Below are 25,084 nucleotides of genomic sequence, written 5' to 3' on the forward strand. Positions count from 1 at the left end.
GCACCCCGGCCCGGAGACACCCTCGCAGACACTCGTAGGCGCGCACGCGCACCCTCTCCCCTCCCCCGCCGCCTCCCGGCCGGACGATGGATCCCTGCAGATCCCGGGGCTGAGAGCACCGCCACAGCGAGCCCAGGCGAGCGAGCGAGCGAGCGGAGCCGAGCCGAGCCGAGCCGGGCCGGGCGGGCCGCTCCCTGCAGGGCTGTGCGCGGCGCCCCGCGGGCTCCCGCTCCGGGCCATGAGCCCCTCCGCCGCCCGGCGCTGAGCCCGCGTCCGGCCCCGCGCCCCAGGACCCGCCGCCGCCTGCCGGGTGCCCGAAGCCCCCCCAGGTGGGTCTCCGATGCCCCCGCCTCGGGCTGCGGGACTCCCCAGCGCCCCGAAGCCAGGACTTTCCTCCCCTCCGCTTCCCCCGGCGGCCGGGGCGGCGCGGTGGCTGGGGAGGGGGGCGGGGGCCGCGCAGGGGACCGGGCCGCGTCGAGGAGCTGGACTGGAGGGGGGCTGCGTCCGGGGCGGGGACAGCTGCTGTCAGAGGGAACCGCGCCCCCCTATGCGTCCACCTCGGGCTGCCCCCCTCCCCCCACCCCCGCCCCCACCCCCACCCCCCACCCCAAACGTGCACACACACAGCCCGCGCCGCCGTTGGGAGAACTGGAGCCGCCCGCAGGTGAGGACTCGGGCCGGGCCCCCCGCCTCCCCGCCTCCCCGGGGTGGGGGGGGCGGTTAGCCCCGGTTTCGCTTCCCCGGGTGAAAGCCCAGTCCTGGGGACACCCGTGGCCAGAAGCTCCTGCCCCCCCTCCCCGGGGTCTGTCCATCTGGGGGAGTCTTCGTCTCCAGGATGGGGCGGACATTCCTGTCCCAGACTGACCCCACATCTGGAGGAAACTCCTGTGCCTGCCTGTGGAAATATTGGGACTTCCTCTCGCTCTCGGATGACTACATCTGGGGTCTCCCCTGGCCTGGGAAGCTTCCCTGGGAGAGCATTCTCTTGGCCTGAGCTGACCCCAGAGCCCCTGCATTCGGAGGAACCCTCCTCTAGGAGGGTGTCCCTTGGCCAGCCACCTCTGGGCTCACACAGAGGGAAGTCTTCTGCCCCAGAGGCGGTGACCTCTGGTGATAGGGATTCCCAAGGGACACATTTGCAGCCCCCCGCCCCGCCCCCCATGTGTACTCTCACCGCAGGACTCTAACAGACTACCCATCTTCCCCAGGATCCCCTGGGCCAGGATGGAACTGAAGGCCGAGGAGGAGGAGGTGGGAGGCGTCCAGCCGGTGAGCATCCAGGCCTTCGCCAGCAGCTCCACGCTGCACGGCCTGGCCCACATCTTCTCCTACGAACGGCTGTCTCTGAAGCGGGCGCTCTGGGCCCTATGCTTCCTGGGCTCACTGGCTGTGCTGCTGTGTGTGTGCACCGAGCGGGTGCAGTACTACTTCCACTACCACCACGTCACCAAGCTCGATGAGGTGGCTGCCTCCCAGCTCACCTTCCCCGCCGTCACGCTGTGCAATCTCAACGAGTTCCGCTTTAGCCAAGTCTCCAAGAATGACCTGTACCACGCTGGGGAGCTGCTGGCCCTGCTCAACAACAGGTGGGCGGCTCCCACCCATCCTCGGCTCGCTGGAGTTGCATGCATCCCAGCTCCTAGTTATTCCCATCGGGGTGCTTGCCTTTCTAAACCCACCATAGAGCCCAGACCACCCTGTCCTCCAGGCTCCCCAGACCTGCCACTCACAGAAAAGGAATTGGAGCACTGCTGAGCATGCAGTGCAGGGCACCCAATCTCTGATCCCAGCATAGTCCCAGCCTGAGCTGTGAGACATCAGTACCCTCTCTAGAGTGACCTTTGTCACCCTCCTGCCCCTGTGTCTTGATCTTCTTCTCCTTACTTGAGGGATGGGGGCAGACCATCTTTACCGGGTAGAGACTGTAATATAAAAGATAGCTCCTGCCTTGATCTCTCTGCCCTCCCCTCCCTTACCCATGCAGCCACTGCAGACCCTATTGTCTTCTCAGACCCCATGGGGCAGGTCCTCTGGACACACCTAGTTCTCCTGTGCCCGTGCCCAGGCCTGATCTCCAGGGCTAACTCTGCCCCCTGCCACCCCCACCCCAACCCCAGTTGGGTTTGGGGTTCTAGAGGCCAAATGGAGGCAGGGACGAAAAATGCTGATCCATTCGCTGCTCACCCTGGGCTCCAGGTATGAGATACCGGACACACAGATGGCAGATGAGAAGCAGCTGGAGATACTGCAGGACAAGGCCAACTTCCGCAGCTTCAAGCCCAAGCCCTTCAACATGCGGGAGTTCTACGACCGCGCAGGGCACGACATTCGAGACATGCTGCTCTCCTGCCACTTCCGTGGGGAGGTCTGCAGCGCTGAAGACTTCAAGGTGGTGAGTGAGTCCCCTGGTGTGGGGTCCACCGAGTCAGGCCTGAGGAGGAGGAGGAGGAGGAGGAGGAGGAAGAGAAAGAGGAAGAGGAGATTAGGAGCCCTGGGGCCTCTGTCAAGCTTGCTACTCCGGGAGAGGAAGCTGAGTGTCCCTGGGGTTTGCTTCTGTCAGGAGGGATCTTAGTTCAGTACAGGGGCTCATTTGCTCTGTGGGAGGGCCTGAGCATCAGCCTTGTGTCCACGGCGACAGGAAAGAGAGCCCACAGTGCACAGCACACACAGGCGGACATACCCACACAGAGTCTGGCATGACCCCAACCCCATCAAGCTTACCTTTTGGGCTACAGGTGTCAGACCTGGACGTGGTGGTGGGTAAGCTGCAGCCTTGTTACTAGAAATGAGGTCTGAGGACCATCACCTGGAAGATTGAAAGAACTGCAGGACTTAGCCACCGCACTTTCCAGACCTACTGAATCAGAATTTGCATTTTGACAGGTGATTTGAACTTAAGTTTGAGAAGCACCATGAAACATAGGAAGTGAGGGAAGCTTTCTCTTAAATAGCTAGACAGGTAATTCTCTCTGTGCCACACACCCCCTCCACACACACACACACACACACACACACACACGCATACACACGCATACTCTCTGATTGGGTTCCTCCCCTTGTCAGCAAGAGCCAGTGTCTGAGGAAGGAGAGGTTATTTGGGGTACAAAGTCATGGCTGAACTGGAGGCTTCCTTTGCTTCTTTTTTTTTTTTTTTCCTCATCTCTTTGCTTCTGAAAATGGAGATGCCCCACAGTCCCACACAGCACTCCCCGCAGGTGGGGTTGCCTCAAAGTGAGCATCCCAGGGAGGGTTAGAAGTGACTTGCATCTCACGTGCCAGGTGATCCTGGGCAAGTCATACCGGTTCCTGAGAGGTTACAACTAGACAGAGGCTGGAACGGGACCAGAGGACCTGAAGCCATAGGTGAAAAATGACACCAGATGAGAGAACGATGCTTGTAACTCTTCAGAACGCTTTGTAGGCTCTCGTGCAATCCCCTGGATAAACAGCCATATTATCTCTATTTTGCAAATGTGCAAACTGAGACAGAACAATAGGATGAGTCCCGGGTTATTGACAGGTTCAGGATTAGAACTCATATCTTGTAAAGTTCCAACGTAGTATGCTCTTTTTATTACTACTGCCAACCCTGGAGTCGTGATGTCCACTTCCAATTCTGGTCATTGCTCTTTGAAAACCCAGTCTCTCTAGGATCCCCTTCCTATCCATGCCTGCCTCTAATGCTCTGCTCTCAGAGACTCCCTTTTCTCCCTTTCCCATTTCTCTCCTACTTGCTTGCATCCTCCTAGCATTATGGGAGCATGAACTGCACTTGTTTCTGTAGAAATATTGGAGCCATGGTCATCCTTGTTTTTTCCTGCTGAGGTTACAGAAGAATTCCCACCTCTTTAAGCCCTGCTCTGCAGACCAGTTTTATGGGCCTTTGTCAGTCCTGCCAGACGAAGGTTACATGCCCATACTCCTTGCTGAGCCAAGCTGATGGGGAGCATAGGGTGATGCCTTAACCACTTCCTTCTTTTCCTTTCTCAAAACAGGGAAGTCCTGGATTCTCCAGAACCTGAGACCAAAGGGTTCCCAGGCTCACCAATTATGTACCCATGAGTAGTAGAAGTTAGGTGAGGGTGAAAGGCAGAGAGCCGTCCTCCTCTGCAACATACCCAATATATAGCAGAAGGGACCAGCAAGAAAGAGAAAACCCAGTAGCTTGGATGGTTTGTAGTATTGAATGAAGGGCTAAGAAGGCATAACATGGGGATACAGTTAGTCTATAAAAAGTCTTCAGTTGAGGCTCCGTTTGTCCCTCATGTCCGGAAGGATTCCAAGTGGTGATTGCTATGACATGTTAAGGTTCATGAAAATGGAGATACAGAAATGTGATTGGTCCATGTTATCTGAGGGGACAATTCTAAGTGTCAGATGGTGATATGACTGGTTCACAAAGTTCTGGAGCAATTGGAATTCTTGTTCTTGCTTGGGGTTGGGGTGGGAGGAGATATGAGAGCTGATAGCCTGCAGTCCCAGCCCTGGCTCTTCTTGGTTCTGGGTTGCTGGGGAAGACCAGGTTTTTGATGTTTCTGAGCCCATGTCAAAGACCTGACTCTGCGTCTGGCTGCACCCAAACCTCTCAGCGCCTCCTTCTACCCTGTCTCACTGACCTCCTTGCTCACTGTTTCTGTGTCCGGAGCTCTCCCACTTCTGCCCATAGGGATGTTCCTACACAGATGGGAGCTTGGCTGTGAGTCCATGTCTGACATCTCCCGAGGGGAAGTGAGGGGCTGCGGCGCTCTCCTCCAGGTCCCTGGTACTTAGGGGCGTAGACACTCCTTGCCCGAAGCTCTGCGGACTTTGGTCTAATAGTTAACATCTCCTCTCCATCCTTGCCATTCTCTGCTAGGTCGAGAGATATGTATCTAGCCCCTGGACAGTTGTGGCACTGAAGAAAACATTTGCCTCTTGGGTCAGAGCTTAGGAGAGACCATCTTGGCATCTTCTGCTGCCTTGAAACAGAAACCTAGAGTCCAAGCCCTGGTTCAGAGATTTTGCAAAATACAGTGTGCACAGGTACATGTGAACTCCTCTGCAGGTTTCCAGGGGCCAAGCTCATCCAACAGTGAGAACCCTGCTCATAGAGGACAGTTCAGGAGGTATAAGGGCATACTCTGGTCCCTCAGAGACCCTGGTCCCTCTAGCAGGGATCTGCAGTGACAAGTGTTCCCCTCAGATGTCTTCAGAATCCAGCTTAACTGCAGCAGATGGACTGGTGGTCACAGTGTTTGACTGGGTCTACCCGCCCCCCCCCCCCGCAGCTGTAGCTGAGTCAGCTTGGGAGAGTGAGGATAAATATGGGGAACCTGGGTTAATCTGGGAGAAACTAGTTTGGGACTGAGGAGGCTGAGGGTGGACCGTAGTGGTTCTCTCCTGAGCTACCAAAAGAGGAAGCTACCAAAGACCCACTGTCAAGGACCCCTCTTCCCTGGCCAACGCTGCTTTTCCTTTGAGGTGGGATGTTTGGTTGCCGGGGCAACGGGGTCTGAGGCTCTGCTCTCCCACCCCACCTCAAGGCCAGTCAGGCCAAGGCAGGGCAGGGGTTCCTGGAGGGGGACGGGGGCGCAGCTGTCCGCCGTTGTCTGGGTGGGGGCCGGAGGGAGTGAGCACAGCCGCAGCTGGTGCCAGCCTCCAGCTGCACCTTATCTGTCCCTGGCAGTGGGAGCTCCTATGTGGCTGGAATGCTGAGCAGCGCCAAGGGGAGGGGGCTGGCAGATGGCTGCCCAGTCAGCCCTATGCCATCCCCCTCCTCCAGCTGAGACCCAGAGCCTCTGCCTGGGGCAGAGAGAGAAGGGAATTCATTTCTGGGCCCTGGAAGAGAAGGAAGGGGAGGGTAGAAAATGGAAATCTTGGGGGTGGGCATGCAGTGGAGATGGTATTCTCTCTCTTGGGGGGTAGAATTGGGGGACAAGGGATTGGGGGACACGAATCCTTGAGGTGGCCTACAGGAGTGTCCCCACCCCCCCACCCCCTGCCCAGGTCCCTGGAGTAGAGACAGGAATTCCCCCAGAGAGATGGACTAAGGAGGAGGGGTGGGACAGAAATCCCCTTAAGGTCTGGAGGGGGCAGGACTCTTCTGGAGCTCCTAGAGGGGTTAGAAGGTGATAGAAGTGGGTGTAGGTGGGTGATCCTGAGACCTGGAGAGGGGAGGGAGAGGCCATCTTAAAGCCAGCTGAACCGGGCCTGGCAGGTGCCAGAGACAACTTCCTTATCCCCACCTTAGCTCTGCCCCTCACGCCCACGCACCCTAGCTTACCTCGCCCCCCTCCCACCCCGAGCAGCTCAGACCAGGAGTCCCTGGGGAGAGCCCAGCCCCACTACCCGGGTGTGTTCCCTCCAGCTAGCAGGGAGTGGAGGGGCTTCTGCACGAAAAGGCTGCCCAGACTGCGACAGAGGGAAGGAGGGTCCTGAGCACCACCACCCCCCACCCTCCCCACCCGGGGCGGACCCTACGCGTCTTTGTGTGTGTGTGTTCGTGGGGGGCCGGCAGCGGCAAGGGGAACCTGCAGACGTTGCAGCGGGACAGGAGAGAGGCTGGAGTGGAGAGGTTAACTTTGGAGGAGGGCATTCCTTCCAGCCTTACCCTTCCTTTCTCTCCCTCCCTCCCTTCAAAGTGCTAGAGGTTGGAGGGAGGAGGCTGGAGTGGAGCTGGTCGCAAGAATACGGGGGACCCTGGTTCGGGTCTCCCCCTCTCTCCCTTTCTGTCTCTCTCTCAGATGCATATACACACAAACCTCCTTTGGATAACGTAGCTTCCTCTCTCACCTCCTCTCCCTCTCCTTCCTTCCTCCCCTGCCGTTCTGGACTCCACCCCTCTCCCAGACTGCAGTTAGCTAAGAGGCTACTCTAAGTTAATTGATCTCCCGGCTGCTGGCTAAAGTAATAGGGAATTGATGTAAGTAACTAAGTGCCTCTGGGGGCAGAGTGGGAAGTGCAAGGGTGGGGAGGAGGAGTGCTTCCAAGCCAGGGGCCTTTCTCCTGCCCCGGCCTGCCGGCCTGCCCAAAGCTCAACGGCATGGTCACTGCTGCACCTGGTGTGCATCCAAGAAGCAGGGGTGAGGCCTGCAGAGAGGCCCACGTTTCTGCTGTGGGTGGAGGTGGCTTCTGAGCATGCTTCAACTTTGTGGAAGGCACTTGCAGTGCTGGGGGGAGGGGAGATGAGTCGGTCTGAGGTGGCGGCTCCGGCAACTTCTACCCTCTGGCTGAGAACCTTCCAGTCAGGATGCTTGTGTGGGGATTCTGGGAGGCAAACGTGGAAAGCAGAGAGCAAGACTGAGAAGTGGTACCTAGTTCTGGCGGAGGATGAGGCTGGGCACCGGGACCCCTCGGTTCTATTTTAGGCATAGTTTCATCTGGCTCCATTTCTCAGCTTCTAGGCACAATTTCCTGTGAGGAAAGGAGGCTCTAAGTAGATGGCTAAATTACTTTGCCAAGAGGCAGCCCCTCCTTCAGCCTCTGGGACTCTCTTGGCTGAGCCCACGCTGGCCCATGCATGGAACGGACGCGCGGCGCTGACTTCCCTGGACACGTGGATCAGACACCTTCCTCGTGGAAGATTTTAACATGAGCACGAAACAGCTGTGTGTTCACCTGGAGGGGAGGTTCCCTTAAGAAACCACAAGGACAGAGACTCTGAGGCCCCCAGGCTCTCCGGGGCTACTCCCCAAGGTAGAGGGAGGGCAAGTGGCGGATTTCTGGGCTACTGTGAGTTCTTGGAAAGGAAACCCTTTCTCATCCCTTTCTCATCCGTCTCATCCGCACTCCCTAGACGAGGCTGCAGTCCCCGGGGCCCTGGGAGGTTGGGCTGTATGGCTTAGTGCTGTGTGTCTCTAATTGATGCGTCACATCATCGAGCCAGGCTGGGGACATCCCGGGGGTGAGACCGCTGCAGTGGCCTTACCATGGACAGCAGCCAACTCAGCCTTCCTGTGCCGGTGCCACACTCACTCCAAGTGTGCAAGCACGCAGGTGCACCTCGGTGGGGGTGTCTCGGAATGGAGGACGTAGATTAGGGCGTGAAGTGGATGTCTGTGGATGTGCCTGGGGGCACTCGCAGCTCTCTTAGTGCAATTGTGGGAGGGAGCTCGTGCACAGACAAACCTTTGGTCACATGCAGAGCACATACCAGCAAAATTAATCATCTCTTCCAGTCGAGCTTTGCAGTTTACAAATTCCCTTTATTTTAGCTCCTGATCCTCATAATTCTGGGAGGCAGGCAGATATTAATATCTTCACTTGAGAGATGAGGAAACTGAGGCTCAGCGATGTTAGGTGACTTGGCTGAGGTCACACAGCCGGTGCATGCCAGAGTGGGACCTTGACTTCAGATCTTCTAAGTCCAGGTTCTTTGTGTGTGACTGTAGGAGTGGGCCTTGTGGAGCAAGGGGAGCAGGGTGTCTGGCTCCCCACTTGCCATGCTCTCTCAAGAAGCAGGAGGCAGGAAGGAAAAGAAAAGGTGCAAAGGAGAAGGAACCCCAGACTTAGGCTGGCGACACCAAGTCTTTTGACTCCTCTGCCTTTCCATTGTGCCATTTGGCCAAATCCCAGCTTTGCAAGGTAGACCCGCCACTGGCTTTCCTCAGGTGGCTCCAGGGCAGCCAAGCTCTGCCAGAGGAGGTCACACAACAAGCCAGCTTGAAATCGCTTTGTGCTCATGATCAACATCCTGAAATGGGCATGCAGTGCCGCCAAGCAACCCCGCTGTGTTTTCCGGGTCACCTTGCTCATCCCAATGACTCCTTCAAGCTTCTCTGCTCATCTCAGCCACCCTTCCTAGCCCCCCCTTGCACCCTCGGCAGATGACTTTGCTTCCTGCTTCACCAAGAAGATAGAAGGGACATCTGGGTGGCTTAATGGGTTAAGCATCTGCCTTTGGCTCAGGTCATGATCCTGGCATCCTGGGATTGAGCCCGCATTGAGCCCCCGCATGGCTTCAGGCTCCCAGCTCAGTGGGGAGTCTGCTTCTCCCTCTCCCCCTTCCTCTGCTCCTGCTCTCTCTCTCTCATGCTCTCTCTCTCTTATACTCTCTGCTGTCTCTCTCTCAAATAAATAAAATCTTTTTTTTTTTTTTTAAAGAAGCCTCGGCCAAAAAAAAAAAAGAAGAAGAAGCCTCGACCAAGATCTCCCCCTTCCCATTGGGGAACATCCCTCTTATCTAGGCTGAAATCTCAACCTATTATTTTTTAAAGATTTTTAATTTTTATTTATTCGTAAAAGACAGAGAGAGAGGCAGAGACACAGACAGAGGGAGAAGCAGGCTCCATGCTGGGAGCCCGATGCAGGACTCGATCCCAGGACTCGATCCCAGGACTCCAGGATTGTGCCCTGGGCCAAAGGCAGGCGCTAAACCGCTGAGCCACCCAGGGATCCCCTCAACCTATTCTTTCCAACCGATCTCCTTCTTCCAGTATAGGAATTTCACCCTAAAGATTTGTCTCTCCCTCAGCTATGGTCAGTCTCTCCCCTCTCCAGGGGAATCTACCTGTTGACACATGAAGCATGCTGAAGATTCTCCCATCTTGAAATATGTAGCTACAATGACAGCTAACATTTATCGAGCACTTACTATGTATCAGGGTTGAGGTTAATATAAAAACCAAAAACCAAAGGTCTCTCAACTCCGTGGCTTGAGCTCCAGCTCCCACACTCTCTCTGCTTCCTTTCTCAGATAAAATTCGGAAAAGTAATGTATATATTCCACTGTCTCCATCTTCTCATCTCAAACTCATGCTCCAATCCACTTCAGGCTGCCTTCTGTCCACTCCCAGCACTCCACCAAAACTAAGAGCTGAGGCCACCAGCGACCTCCACGTGGCCAGAACCTGCAAACATTTTTTTTATCCTTAATTTCTCAATAACATTCAAAATGGTTGACCACCTTCCCCTTTTTAAACTTTCCTGGGGGGATCCCTGGGTGGTGCAGCGGTTTGGCGCCTGCCTTTGGCCCGGGGCGCGATCCTGGAGACCGGGGATCGTCTCTGGGATCGAATCCCACGTCGGGTTCCCTGCATGGAGCCTGCTTCTCCCTCTGCCTGTGTCTCTGCCTCTCTGTCTCTCTCTGTGTGACTATCATGAATAAATAAATAAAATCTTTAAAAATAAATAAATAAATAAACTTTCCTGGGGCGCCTGGGTGGCTCAATGGGTTAACCGTCCAACTCTTTTTTTTTTTTTTTTTTTAATTTTTATTTATTATGATAGTTACAGAGAGAGAGAGAGGCAGAGACACAGGCAGAGGGAGAAGCAGGCTCCATGCACCGGGAGCCTGACGTGGGATTCGATCCCGGGTCTCCAGGATCGCGCCCTGGGCCAAAGGCAGGCACCAAACCGCTGCGCCACCCAGGGATCCCCCGTCCAACTCTTGATTTCAGCTCAGGTCATGATCTCAGGGTCATGAGACAGTTCCACGTGCAGTGGGGAGTCTCCTTGAAATTCTCTCTTTCCCTCTCCCTCTGCCCCTACCCTTAACCCCTCTCACTGCACATACTCTGTCTCTTAAAAAAAAAGAGGAAAAAAACTGTAAAACATTTGTAATACCCCAGAAAGTACCTTTGGGCCCCTTCCTAGTCAATGCTACCACACAAGAGTTAACCACTATTCTGACTTCTGGTGGTGCAGATACGTTCCACCTGTTCTTGAAGTTCCTAGAGTATATGTATTCTCCAGACAGTACCCACACTTTTGTGTCTGTCTTCTTTTGCTCATGATATTGTCTGTGAGATTGTTTTGTTTTGTGTGGTGGTAGCACTTTGTCAATGCTGTGTAGTACTCATTATGTAAATATGCCAAAATGTATTTATCCAGTCTACTCTTGCTAGACATTTGGGTTGTTACTAGTTTTTTGGCTATTGGAAGTAAAGCCACCATGAACGTTCTTGTTTATGTTTTTTGGTTGTCCTATGTAACTGGGAGCTGTGGTTAAGTCACAGGTTGGGACTCTGTTTGGCTTTGGTGGATATTGATCCATCTAGGCTTGCTCTCTTTCTCTTTCTTTTGACTTCCTATTCTATTCTTGGGCCATCTCTTCTTCACTCATGTCAGCATCTAGACCTTGGCAGGTGCCAGATGTGTGCTTCAGCCTGGCTGTCTTCAGCCTCTGTGCTAATGGCCAATCTCCCTGTTCACATCTCCACTTGGATGACCTGAGGCTCAAAAAACCCAGTATGTGTAAAGCCAAATTCATCATCTTATCTCCCAAACTAGTCCTTTCCTTGTGTTCCTGGCCCAGTAAACCACCCCACCATTCAGCCACTTATGCAAACTAGGAAGCATCCCTGACACTCCATCTCCCTCATCTCCCTTAATAGGATCTGCTATTGATGCCTCCTAAACATCTCCACCCTATCACCCTGCTCCAAGCCAGTCCACTACTCACTCCTTGTCTCACCTGACCTTGTGAGGTTTCCTGACAGGTCTTCCAGCACCCCTCTGGCTGTTCCAGTAGACAAATCCAAATTTTTCAAAATACTGCTCTGATCACTTGAAGTCCTCCCACGGTGTGCCTCCCATTGTCCTTGGACAAGAATCTTTGCTGTGGAGACACCTGGATGGCTCAGCATCTGCCTTCAGCTCAGGGTGTGATCCCGGGGTCCAGGATTGAGTCCCACATCAGGCTCCCTGCATGGAGTCTGCTTCTCCCTCTGCCTCTGTCTCTGCCTTTCTCTCTGTGTCTCTCATTAAAAAAATCTTAAAAAAAAAAATCTTCACTGTGGCCTGCAAGATCCTGAGGGGTCTGGGTCCTGCCTGTTTCTTCAGCCTGTTCTTACCCTGCTCTGGATGTCCAGTTATATCCTCCTCCTCTGAGCTCTCCCCCCACCCCACCCAAGGTCTTCAGGGCCTTTGCATAACTCTTCTCTCTGGAATACTCTTCCCCTGCCCCACCTCATACAGACCTAATTACTCTTTATTCTTCAGATCACAATTCAAACACACACACAGAGAAACCTACTTTGATTCCCTGGGCTGTGTCAGAACCTCCTGTCACTCACTCCCAAATTATGTTTCATAGCCCTGATCATGATTCGCAAGTAAGTATTTACTTTTGCAATTTTTAGAAAATGGTATCTGTCTCCCCCAGTTAGACAGTAAGCTCCACACGGGCAGGATCCTGGTTCATCATATATTCTTAATGTGTCCTCAGCCCATAAACACTCAGTGACTATTTGATGAATAAATGAAAGAATGAAGGAGGAAGGGATTTAGAGGGGGATGGTCTAATTCTAGTCTCATGCCCACCACTTGCTCTCCATGAAACTTGAACAGGTCACTGTGCCTCGGTTTCCTCATCTGTCAAATGAGGGTAAAGTTACTCAAACCCTTTTGCTAGGCTGTATAAGGATCCCTGAGATATCTACTGAGAAGCCTGAAACATTCTACAAGTGTTGGCAGGGGGGTGGGGGGGTTATTTCTATCTATCTATCTATCTATCTATCTATCTATCTATCTATCATCTATCTATCTATTTATTTATTTATTTTTGTGAGGGGGTTTTAGAAAGAGATGCAGAGAAAGTCAGAAACCACTGAGTTGCCACACACAGTTTAAGAGTGATACTGGGTAGGGATTGACATGGGGAAGGGTTGCATCCTTGGACAGAATGTACAGAATTGGTTTGTTGTTCTGCGCGTATGTCTACTTGGCCACTTCTCCTGGGGCCTCTGTTTGTGCTGCTTGATACTCTCCTTATGTGCCATTACTGTGAAATATTCGGATTTATCTATTGGAACAAGATGAGGCAGGAGGAAATGTTAGAGGAGGGAGGAAATGCGGTTGGTGTGTGTGTGTGTGTGTGTGTTTGTTGCCCCACAAGGGAGCTGTGTGTAGTGCTGTGTAGGTGTGCAGTGTGGGTCTTTATGTTGGTGTGGGGGAAGAATTGTCCCGCCATACCCGGATTGGCTGTCCTCTAAAGCCACTGGGTGTGCATGTCCCCCCTCTCTGGTGAAGCCCCAGGATAGAAGCATCCCCTCCCTTAGCCTCTTCCCTCTGGAAGTCTAATCTCCTTCCCCTTCCAGGAAGTCTGAAGGAGGGGCATAATGCCCTCTAGTGGGTGTGGAACGCATGGGCAGCTGCAGCTTCCCCACCTCCCACCCAGGCCTAGAACTTAATTTACCTCTGAAACATCCTGAGGATGTGCAAAGCCCTCTGAGAGCTGAGGTCTGATGGGGGGTGGGGGGGTGGAGAGCAAATGCACACAGGACCAGAAACAGAAAAGGAACCCCTGAGTTCATACAGAAGAAGCCTGAGGACAACAGCTGAAGGTGTGTGGTGGGGGGTTCTCTCTCTCCTCATCTCTGCAGTGGACTCTGAAGTTGCCCTGGGTCTTCCTGGTCTTTCTCAGTTCTGGTTTCCTTCACATGGTCACTGAGTCTTGCTCTTTCATTCTCACAGTCTCTGTCGTCAAGGAGCTCTTGGTTACTACTCAAGCCTGAAGGGACTTGAGCAGGATGGGACCCTTTGTTCTGTTTGCTGGGTGGGTACTACCTATGCCCTGTGCAGTCAGGGAAGGAAGGCTTCTTGGAGGAGGTGATGTGTGAGTAAGGTCTTGAAAAATGAGGAGAAATTCTCCGGATGGAATCCGAGGAAGGCACAGAGCTGTGAATGAGCCTAGGGGATCTACAGAATAGGAGAAGGGCACGCTGGCTGGGCGCTGGACTGCTGTGGAGGGTGGGGGAAGGGGAAGGAGAGCTGGAAGGGAAATTGCCAAGGCTTCATATAGCTTTTCCTGAGATGGAGGTGATTTTACCAAGAGGCACTGGTGACTGAAGAAGGTCTCTGTGCAGGAGAATGGTCAGAATTATAGAAGGTGAGGAGAAACTGTGGGGAGGCGGGGAGTTAGGGGGTCAGGTGGAAGGCTGATGTTTAGGCAAAAGAGATGAGGCCAGTCTGAGGGCAATGGTGAAAGGATGGAGAGGGGCCAGATCTCAACGGCTGCTCTTCCCCTGGGGCCTCTGTGTCCCTGGCAGCAAAGTTGAGGCCAGAGGTCCCACATCAGTCAGTGCCACTGAACTTGGCATCTTGCCTGCCATCCCTAACACCCTCCAGGGTCCCTGCATGCAAATGGAGAAGGGAAGAGGTGTTGGAGCAGGGAGGGAGGGGGGAGGGGGGAAGAGAATAGGGAGGGGGTCTGGGGCTGTGGATGGTTAAGGAATGGCAAGGCCCAAGTAGACTCATCGGACCCCCACTGCTTTGTTTCTGATCCTGCAGAGGAAGGGTTAACCTGCTTCCCCTCCCTCCCTCCCTTCCACTCCTCCCCTCAGGTCACCTTCTAGGCCCTGGAGACTTGACTGATGGCTCAAGTTCCTCAATCAGTGGCCCTGAGTAATCAGAGCACACAGTGGGGCCAGGGGCCTGGGGTCAGAGAATGGTAAACTGGGAGCAAGGGGAGCCTCAGAGACTAAGGTGCTGGGGCTGAGGGTTTGGGGGGCACCCCAGGTTGATCCCCGAGGCTCTCCACCTGACCTGGGAGATTGCCCTGATCTCATTTCTTCTGCCTCCTGGACAGAATTCCTCGAACTCCTCTCCTGGACCACTGAGGGGTGGGCAAGCTAGGAGGGGGAGTGGTGATCTGCCTGGAAGCTTTTCAGTGGCAAGAGACTGGGTCCCTCCCTGCCCCCCCTCCTGGTGCCGGGAACTGGCCATAAATGAGTCTGTGGTCAGTGAGAGACCTCTGCTAATGGAACCTGGGCTGCCCCCCAAGCCACAGAAGGGAAAGGTGGAGGAGGAGAAAGTGACCTAAGTACAGCTCAGCACGGGGCGGGGGGGGGGGGGGGGGGGGGTTGTTGGGGGGCATGTAGGGGTGGTGCTGACTTGAAGCTCTGCCAGGGTCAGGGGAGGGAGGGGAAGATAAATGGGGTTGGGGACTGGCTGGAGGGAAACTGGAGGTCAAGGCAATGATTGCAGGGGAATTAAGGGTTCAGGAAGTCACCGGGTAAATTGGGGTTAGGGCAGTGACAGGAAGGGAACTGGGGTCTTAGGAGTATATTGGGAGAAGGTGGGGGCATGATCATTGGAATAATTGGGGAGATTATGACTCAGGGGCAGTCAAGGAGGAATGAGAGTTCTGAGAGAGAGAGAGCCGAGAGAGTGCAGAGGCTCTTATGTCTCAGGGGAATGGCTGCACCAGTGAGAATGGAGGCGAGGACCCAGAACTGGGGTAGGAAGGTGGAGGGAGATGCTGAAGAGCAGATGAGAGGGTGACGGGCAGTTTGAATGTCATGGGGGAGGGGCAGGGGCTGTTGCTGTGAGCTGTGGGAGCAAAGGAGTCTCACCTGGAGCCCCGAGGCTTTTCCAGGGCTTCCACTGTCTTCAACCCTCTCTGTCCTGCTGGAGCTGGTAGCCGGAAAGGGGCTGTGGCCCGCCTCCTCTCCATCTGGCTCCCTTTCCCGCTGCCATCCATTATTCATCAGCCCAGGCGCCCGCCCTCCCAGGCAGGGCAGGCAGGTCCTCCTCTCCTCCCCGCCCCGCCCAGGCTCAGCCACACCGCCGCCGAGCAGCCACACGGCCGCCGAGCAGCCACACCGCCGCCGAGCAACCACACTGCCGCCCAGGCCGGGGCAGGCGGGCGGACGGAGGAAGAACGGAGCCTCGGACACCTGCGGAGGCGCGGGGTGGCTGGCCCTGCTGGTCCCTGCCTGAGAGCACATCTGCCTCTCGTTTCTCCTGCCAATCCCCCAGTGGAAGGCCCTGAAGAAGATGCCCATCCAGATCTTCTGCTCTGTGTCATTCTCCTCTGGAGAGGAGGCCCCAGGGCCCTTGGGAGATGTTTGGGGTCCCCACCAGCGGCGGCAGCGGGACAACTCAGAATCAGAAGAGGAGGAAGAAGAGAAGGAACAGGAGGCAGTGAGGAAGGAGGCTAGAGAGGAGGATTCGCCCATGGATCTGGTGGCCTTTGCCAACAGCTGTACCCTGCATGGCGCCAGCCACATCTTCGTGGAGGGAGGTCCGGGGCCGAGGCAGGCCCTGTGGGCAGTGGCCTTTGTCTTGGCATTGGGCGCCTTCCTGTGCCAGGTGGGGGACCGCGTCGCCTATTACCTCAGCTACCCGCACGTGACTCTGCTAGATGAGGTGGCCACCACGGAGCTGGCCTTCCCGGCAGTCACCCTCTGCAACACGAATGCCGTGCGCCTGTCCCAGCTCAGCTACCCCGACTTGCTCTACCTGGCCCCCATGCTGGGGCTGGATGAAAGTGATGACCCTGGGGTGCCTCTTGCCCCACCGGGGCCGGAGGCCTTCTCTGGGGAGCCCTTTAACCTGCATCGCTTCTACAATCGCTCCTGCCACCGGCTGGAGGACATGCTGCTCGATTGCTCCTACTGCGGGGGGCCCTGTGGCCCTCACAACTTCTCGGTGGTGAGTGGGGGCCCATGCCTGACACAGCACCCCAAGGGTGTCCGCCACGGCTTACCCTGAGCATCACCTCCTGGGACTGGGGCTGGTGGCCATCCTGCCTCTCCTCCACCTCACCTGAGCCACCCACCCTTCCCAACAGGACTCAGGGAGGCCCAGCTTGCCCTGGGGCTGGGGCTGGGCTGCTGTTTTCAGGTCTGTACTGGTACCGCTCTTCATGTTAGAATCTGGAAATACATCTGTGCTGATTGGTAATTAGTTGCTGCCTGGAGGCCCCCAGGGTCTCCCTGAATATTCTCCAGCATCTCCAGCCCTTCCCCAGATCTCCTTGTGATCCAGCAGGGCCTAGAACCTTACTGTGTCTCTGAGGTCATACTTTGCTCTGCTGGTGGGTACCTAGACCTGGCCTTAAAAATTTTGACTGTGACCCCTGGGCTGGAGCCAGAGCAGATGTCACCTGGTCTCTGGAAATGCAGGAGAAGGGTGTGGAATGCAAGTGGAGGGGTGAGGACAGTCCCTGACTCCACCCCACCACAGCCTTCTCAGCAGTGACTAAAGCCGGGACTTCAGTGCATCCTCACTTGGTCTTTCAGTGCTCCTTCTACAGGGTGTGTGTGTGTGTGTGTGTGTGTGTGTCTGTCTGTCTGTCTGTCTGTCTGTCTGAGGGAGAATAACAATCCTCCTCTAAATCTTCTCCCTCCCCCAGGTCTAAGTAATCAGGAATCCTCTTCCCTGGGAAAGTCCTGTGGCAGGGTCAGCCTCCTGCTTGCCCTCCCATTCTGGAGTCTAGGGCCTTCCTTGCTGAGAGACCAAGTAGCACCCCATCCCCTACCCAGTTCAGCTTCCCCTTCTGTCTGGCCTGATTCCTTTTGTGCCCCGTCCCGATGCCAGATGCCAGGCCTTCCCTTCCCACACATCTATCCCCTCAGCCCTCCACCTCCTCCCTGGCACAGGAGCAGGTGGGTGTCGTCATATAAGTGCATCATGGACCAGCTGCAGACAGAGATCAGGAGGTTTATGGCCACTGGGCCTCAGGGAGGTCAGGAAATAAAGGAACATGAGATAAGAAAGGAGTCAACCTGGCTTCCTCTAGACCAAAAGGTAGAGCAGACACTTCTCACACAGAACCACCAGGTGGCAGCAGTGGCCCACAGGTCCCCTGCACAGCTCTCAGCCCAAGTAAGCCAGCGCTCTCAGCCCCCCACTTTCCCAGACGGAGGGGTAGGCATGGGTGTGTGTTGGGAGCCTGTGACCGAATGCCACGACACCTCATAGTGGTGGGACGACGAGTCCTTGGAGTTCTCTCTCAACTTCATCTGTGGACTTTGCCCTTTCTTTTCTGGATGGGGAAGAGGATCTTCTAGGAAGGGGGAAAGGGAACATTTAGGACTCTATTTCCTAGTAACCCCCACACCCCTGACTTCTCTGGTCTGGCCTGACACTGTCTCTCTCTTTCTCTGGCATATGTGTGTACTTAACCTTCTAACTCACTTTGTGGATTTTGTTGCCATCAAGCAGTAGGAAAAGTACACTCACCTCATTTTTTGTGGGAACCTGGAAACATTCAGAGAAACTGTGGGAAGAGGGCCACAAAGAATTGCTTCACTCTTCTCTTTGTGGCTATGTCATCAGGGCCTTGATAAGGGCTGCTCTGAGGCATGGAATAGGAAGACTGCCCCCAAAGCTGAGAGCTCCTCTGAGGCCCCCTCAGTTCTGCACAAGTGTTGCCAAGCATGCCATGCCCTGGATGCTCAGTACCAAATCCTGGGGGAGGAGGTACTGGTGCTTGGATGAGCATGGTCCTTGGGATGGCAACTGGGTCAGTTTTCAGGTTCTGGTGATGATGGGACAATGATGGACACAAAGGGCTAATGGCTGGGGGTGGGGGGAATTAACCTTGGGGAGAGCAGGATTTCAGATGCCTGGGGCAAAATCCAGAAGAGAAGATATATCTCAGAAGCCCTAGGAACTTGGGGCTGAGGAGAGGGTCCTTAGGAGGGACCAGGAGTATGGCAGTGATGGGATCCTGGTGATGGAGGTATATTTGTCAGGGTCCTCCCAGGACTGCCATTCAGATAGTTTAATTGAAAAGACTTGAACAAAGGGACTGTTTATAGAGCTGTGGGCAGAGTAAAGGAAACTGCCTGAAGGGGCCTGAGGCACTTCGTGATAGTGGGAAAATTGTCACATAAAGGCTAGAGGGGCACAGGGAAGTGGCAGGACTTTGCAGGGAGGCCTCCTGGTGGGATCTGCAGTCTCAATGGGTCTAAACTACTGCCAGAGCATTCTCAGAGGCGTGAGGGGTGGGGAAGGATGAAAACCCTGATCTCCCCTCCTTCTGCTCTCTGATCCCTCTCTGATAAGCTCCCATTGGCCACACCCACCCCGAAGCCTGTCCAAGTGGCAAAGGAGCACGGGCAGTGCACCCCACAGGGATCAGCTTTCTAGGGCGCACATCAGGGCAAAGCAAGGCAGAGAATGGGTGGGAAGGAGGACAAATGGAGAAAGTGCTGCACAGAAGGGATCGTTCCAGAAGTGTGTTGAGATTACAGCAGCTGAGGGGTCTGGGAACAGCCCTTGGTAGGTAGAGGGTGCTGGCAGGACTCTCAGGCTCTCCACTCTGCCCTCACCAGGTCTTCACACGATATGGAAAGTGCTATACATTCAACTCGGGCCGAGATGGGCGTCCACGGCTGAAGACCATGAAGGGTGGGACTGGCAATGGGCTGGAGATCATGCTGGACATCCAGCAGGATGAGTACCTGCCTGTATGGGGAGAGACTGGTATGTCACTTCTCTCAGGGGCCCCTTCCCATGGCCCTAGCCATCAGCCTCCACCAGGGGACTCCTGAGATCCATTGTGGGACCTGAGACAGGACTTGGCCCTCCTCCCTTCCTCCCAGCATCTTGCCATCTCCATCTCCGACTCTACCTGACTGCCACCCTCACAGTTCCCTGGCTCCCCCTTCCTGGCTCAGTTACTCTCCAAGGTAACCAGCCGTCGCTTTCCATCAGTGGCCGCCACTCACTCTATAAATAACTCCCTCTCTTCTTGGGCTGCCTGCCGTCAGTCTGGTCTCGAGGGACCTTGGGGCTGAGAGAGATAGGAAGAAGGGAGACAGGGAGGGGGAGAAATAGAGAGTGTCTGGGAAAGAATTTGAAACCGCAAGATGCATACCCAGAGCCCGGTAAGAAACGCATGTAGGATGTGGTGTTCATCAGGGCAGTGTGGAGCTAGTGAACCCAAAAGGAGGCTGGGAATGGGCTAGGACCCCCCAGAGACTAACCCCTCCCCCAGTCCCAGTGTGCACTGTGCTCACCCCTAGGAAAGGCAGCATGGCCCCAGCTCTGAATAAGGTTAGGGAGTCAGAAGCCCTCCCAATACACCCCCTGCTCCTCATTCCCATAGATGAGACGTCCTTCGAAGCGGGCATCAAAGTGCAGATCCACAGTCAGGATGAACCTCCCTTCATCGACCAGCTGGGCTTTGGTGTGGCCCCAGGGTTCCAGACCTTTGTGTCCTGCCAGGAGCAGCGGGTGAGAGGGCCACGGGAGGGTGGTCCCAGGGGGTGTGTATTGAGGGGTCGAGACGGAGTGGTGGGTAATCAATACAGGAGGGACAGGTGAGCTAGGGCCTGGGGGCTGATCTGACTAGTGAGAAGCATGAATGAACAGGAGTGCTCTGCAAACTCTGAGACCCTCAGAGTCTGTGGAGGGACAGGGAGCAAGGCTCCTGAGTTCTGCGTCTTGTCAGAGAAGTCCATCAAGGTGACTCGGGGAGAAGTCCCCACACCCCCCAGCTCCCCGGCTCTCCCAGCAGCTCATCTACCTGCCCCCGCCCTGGGGCACCTGCAAAGCTGTTACCATGGACTCGGATTTCTTCGACTCCTACAGCATTACTGCCTGCCGCATCGACTGTGAGACACGCTACCTGGTGGAGAACTGTAACTGCCGCATGGTGCATATGCCAGGTCAGGCCCCAAAGCTCCAAACACAATCTTGGAGCCCCTCAGCCTGCATTGCCCCTCACCAGCTCCCCATCAACCTTCTGCCAACATGGAAGCAAGATTAAATGGCTTTTCTGCACCCCAGTTCTAGCCCCATTCCATACTCACATGGCTCTTGTCCCTCTAACCTCAATTCCCACCTGAACCCATAAAAATGTGTGGGAAGGGGTCCAGGAGGGATGGACTGTGGGGTGGGTGGTGTGTGGTCACCTTCAGGACATACTGGGGGCTGGCTAGTCCTGCCTTCCCACCCACTCCCATCTTCCAGTTTCTAGGCGCTTGGTACCACCACCATCATCACCACGAGACCCCTTTAATCTCCATCCTGCACCACTGTCTTTTCTCCTCTGTTAGGGGATGCCCCATACTGCACTCCAGAACAGTACAAGGAGTGTGCGGATCCTGCTCTGGGTGAGCACCCCTGTCTTGGGGCAGTCTGGGGGAAGGAAGGAGCCACATGCATAGGGGTTTTAGGCCAAGCTCCCAGAAGCTTCCAACAACTCCCGGATCAGGCTTCGCTTGGAATCTCTTGTGTCTGACTTAAGCAAGGCTGGGAATAATATCTCTAGAGGCCCCCATGCCCTTACCCTCTCTCATTAGCACCTCAGCTAGTTGACCCTCGAGGGCCCAAATGAGATATAGGACTAAGAAATACCCATGGGGAGGCTGGGTGAGGATCAGCACAGGGCAGACACAGGGCTCGGGTAAGAACAGGTCAGAAAAAGAGAAAGGGGCCTAGGTTTCCTTCGGACAGGGCCAGGATGTTCGTGTTGGGAAGGAGCTGGCCGAAGGGCACCACTCAACTGGTGCCTCTCGCCTGGTCGGGCACAGACTTCCTGGTGGAGAAGGACCAGGAGTACTGTGTGTGTGAAATGCCCTGCAACCTGACCCGCTATGGCAAGGAGCTGTCCATGGTCAAGATCCCCAGCAAAGCGTCAGCCAAGTACCTGGCCAAGAAGTTCAACAAGTCTGAGCAGTACATAGGGTAAGGGCTCTGGCTGTGCAGGGCAGGGCCCTTGGGCTGGGACTATAGAGGGTGTGAGTGGGCTTTGAGGGGCCGGTAGACAGGAGGAGATTGAGATGAAAAGGGGAAGGCAACCAAAGTGTCTGGGATGGGCATGGGGGGCAGATCAAGCTGGAACAAACAATGGAAGCACCTCTCTTTCCTCCTTGCATCATTCTGTATCTTCATCCTCACTGCTGTAACTGGGAACAACCCCATGCTTGCCAGTGTGCAGAGCATCTTTTCATTTTTGCCATCACATTTAATCCTCATGACAGTTCTACACTGAGGATACCCCCATCAACATCTCATTTTATGGGTATGGAGACAGATTCAGAGAGGGTAACTTGCTAAGGTCACCTGGTCAGTGAGGGACAGAGATGTGACTTGAACCCAGGTCTCCTCCCCCAACCCCTTTGCAGGGAGAACATCCTGGTGCTGGACATTTTCTTTGAAGTCCTCAACTATGAGACTATTGAGCAGAAGAAGGCCTATGAAATTGCAGGGCTCCTGGGTGAGCTGCTCATGGCACTGTCCCCTTCCCATGCCATGGGCATGGTGTGACATCCTACCGCCCAAAGCAGGCTGCCTGCCTCGGTCCCACAAGTTCCTTTGTCCCCTGCCATTCCCCCCCTCTCCCGGGGCCTTTCCCCAAACTATGTTGTCTTGGTGGGAGGAGGGGATGAACCTTCTCTTAGGGCAAAGTGGAAGAGACAGGCCCGTGGGTATGAATGGGGGACTATTTGATAAGCCTCTGAAAATTCACCCAGAGAATGAATGTTGGGGTATTTGATATTTTCTGAATACCTGTTCGCTTTAGAAAAGTAGAAAAAATGCAGAAAAACATAGAGAAGAAAATAAGAACCCCACCAGAATTGCTCTGTGCTCCTTTTATACAAAGGCGGTCGATCTTTTTGCAAATGCGACTTGCCTGCCCCTGTCCCAGGGAACTCTGCTGCTTCCACGGTGTCCTGACACCTCTGACCTCCCCGTGCCCTCCCCACTCCTGCAGGTGACATTGGGGGCCAGATGGGGCTGTTTATTGGGGCCAGCATCCTCACAGTACTGGAGCTCTTCGACTACGCCTATGAGGTAAGCGGGGGCGGGGCGCTGGGGCGGGGCCACCGGAGGGGCGGCGGTCCTGCCGGTCTAACCTCTCGCCACCCACCTCTGTCCCAGGTTATTAAACACAAGCTGTGCCGAAGAGGAAAGTGCCAGAAGGAGGCCAAAAGGAGCAGCGCGGACAAGGGTGTGGCCCTTAGCCTGGATGACGTCAAAAGACATGTGAGGGAGCGAGACAGAGGTGCCCTCCAGTCCCGCCCCTACCCCCAGCCCCAGGCCCACGCAACACCCCCCCCCCACCTTCTCTCCTCTGCCTCTCCCACACCCCAGCACCACCTGTGGCCCTTCTGATAACCAGTCCCTGTCCTGTGCCGTTCCCCTAGAACCCGTGTGAGAGCCTCCGGGGCCACCCTGCCGGGATGACGTATGCTGCCAACATCCTACCTCACCATCCGGCCCGAGGCACTTTTGAGGACTTTACCTGCTGAGCCCCGCAGGCCACTGTACCAAAGGCCTAGGTGGGGAGGGCTAGGAGAGTAAGGGGGCCCTCAGCTGCGACCCCCCCACATCTGCCCTGGGGACTCACTCCCCCCTCCCAAGGTAGTCTCCCACTCCTGGGCAGTCTTTTCCTCTGGTCTGCAGAGGAAGGAATCTTGACCATAGAGCCCTCTCCCTGCCTCTACCCCATTCTTTTTATTTTTACCGAAACTAATCTTAAAAAAACTAAACTAAACTAAAAAGAGAGAATGGGGCAGGTGACCTCAGGCTGCCCCTCTCTGTTCCATGCTGCCTCCCCCAGCTCCCAGCCTGAATTCTGTCTGTCTGGCTGTCTGTCATCTGAGTGTCCACCTACATTCTGCTGCCACCAGTCACCAAAGCCCCTCCCAGTGGGGGGTGGAGGGGATCCTTGGGGTCTGGAATTTGGCCCCAAACCAGAGAATGTACCTTGAAGGGGAGGGCTAGTGGGGGGGGGGCTTCCCCAGCCTTAAGAGACCCTCTCAGCCCAGTGACCCCCCCCAACCCCAAGTCTCCAGGCAGGAACTAAGACTCTAGTCCCCATCCCCACCCCCTTACATGTGAAGTCTCTAGGGAGTTGGGGATGGGGGATTACCTGAAGAAGTGGATGATGGGGAGGAGATGTGGCCCTGGTGCTGTAGGCCACATCCTGATATCTGTAAGTTTACCCCCACCCCAGAACTGCTGGAGAGAAATCCCAAGAGGTAGCACTCCTCTACCATCCCACGAAAGATCCAGCTGGTTGGCTTCCAGCTCAGGGAGAGGGGCACTGGTGCCTAACCTCACTGGTCCCTCTCCCCGGGGCCCCTGCAGAGGGCCACATCCATAAATTTTCTTATGGAACTCTCCCAAGTCCTCTTCCCCAACTTCATTTGCTTCTCTCAACAACCTCATCTGCATTTTCTATTTCTATATGATACAGACTCTATATTGCTATATCTCTGTATATACTTTCCCCTAACTCTGTCTGTCTCTACCCCCATCCCCTCTTGTCTCTAAGAACCATCTTCCCACCCAAAGTTCCCCTTTCTGTGTTTCTACTCCCTCCCTGGTCTCTGAATGCCTTCGCCTGTATAAAGAGTTGGACTTTCTCCCCTGGTGTCTGTACTGTGTACACACATCCCTCTGAGAAGCACAAGGAGACGACACGCGCATTGTAACCTTCGCACTGTCTCGGTGGCGACATAAAGGAAGCTGTGAATCACAAGCTCTGCCTCTTTCTGGCCTCACCCTCTCCCCCCAATCCCGGGCACCCTACGCCCTCCCTGTAGCCTTAACATTCCCTCCCCTGTTCCACCATCCCAATGCCCTTTGCCTGGCTGACTGTGGCCTCCCCCAAGAAGGGGTAGTTACAGACAGAGCCCCCCACCTAGGGAGTGGAGATCTGCTCTGCACACTAAGCCAAGGGTATCAGACACAAGGGGAACTGTGGATTGGTGACTCTTGTAGCTGGAACAGCGGCATGCAGACTAGCAGAAGTTGAGGTCCTCAGTCAGTGACCTTTCCTTTCTTCTGGGTGCCCAGCCTCCTTTCCTCACCTAATACCCAAGCCCATCACTTGTATTTTCTGGTGAGGTATGGTTTGGTAATGGTGGGAAAAATACAGGCGTAGAGTAGTTGAAAGCTCTGCTGTTCTGTCCCTTCCTTCCTATCTTAATGAGAAACAAGTGAGGTAGAGGGCCCGTCGTGCCGCCTCCCCCAGGCACTCCTCCTAGGCCAGAGGCCTACCCCTTCCCAGGCCTTCTCTACCCAGCTGTCTCTTGGTTTCCAACCCCAGAACAGGACTTTGGCAGGTCACCTGTACATTGGCCTGGTGCTGGAGAGTGAAGCTATGGGATTTTCGGGAACTCTTGGTTCCTAGAAATTCCTTGGAGATCAGACCTCTCCAAAGGGAAGCAAGGCCAAGGGGTGTGCACCGGATGGGGAACAGCAGGCAGGGCTATGGGTGACGCATGCCTCTGGTCTAATAAACTGGGTTTCAACCATCTCTTTGGTGTCGTTCTTCTCTTCGAGAGTATTTAGGTCTCCCACGAAGTGCCTCCAGCTGAGCTTAGCTTGGGGCCAAACAATCGTGCAGAAGTCAGGAGGCTCAAGCAAGGAGACCCTCCCTGGTCCTCCTGGGATGGGGCCCGACTGACCATCGCAG

General features: G+C 55.1%; 1 protein-coding gene across 2 annotated transcripts; it reads left to right on the forward strand.

Moving 5' to 3' along the window:
* Positions 1-274: 274 nt before the first annotated feature.
* On the forward strand, positions 275-24,925 carry ASIC1 (acid sensing ion channel subunit 1). Of its 2 annotated transcripts, XM_038577620.1 has the most exons (12): positions 275-329; positions 1,209-1,586; positions 2,197-2,392; positions 18,984-19,134; positions 19,760-19,887; positions 20,171-20,321; positions 20,712-20,768; positions 21,189-21,342; positions 21,783-21,874; positions 22,373-22,452; positions 22,540-22,644; positions 22,806-24,925. In XM_038577620.1, the coding sequence occupies exons 2-12, from the start codon at positions 1,225-1,227 to the stop codon at positions 22,908-22,910; spliced, it is 1,581 nt and encodes a 526-aa protein (XP_038433548.1). In that variant the 5' UTR covers positions 275-329; positions 1,209-1,224; the 3' UTR covers positions 22,911-24,925. The 2 variants fall into 2 exon arrangements, with proteins under 2 accessions (XP_038433548.1, XP_038433547.1); XM_038577619.1 differs by lacking the exons at positions 275-329; positions 1,209-1,586; positions 2,197-2,392 and adding an exon at positions 15,483-16,353.
* Positions 24,926-25,084: the final 159 nt, after the last annotated feature.

Source organism: Canis lupus, chromosome 27 (assembly GCF_011100685.1).
Source record: "Canis lupus familiaris isolate Mischka breed German Shepherd chromosome 27, alternate assembly UU_Cfam_GSD_1.0, whole genome shotgun sequence".
Taxonomy (NCBI): Eukaryota; Metazoa; Chordata; class Mammalia; order Carnivora; family Canidae; genus Canis; species Canis lupus.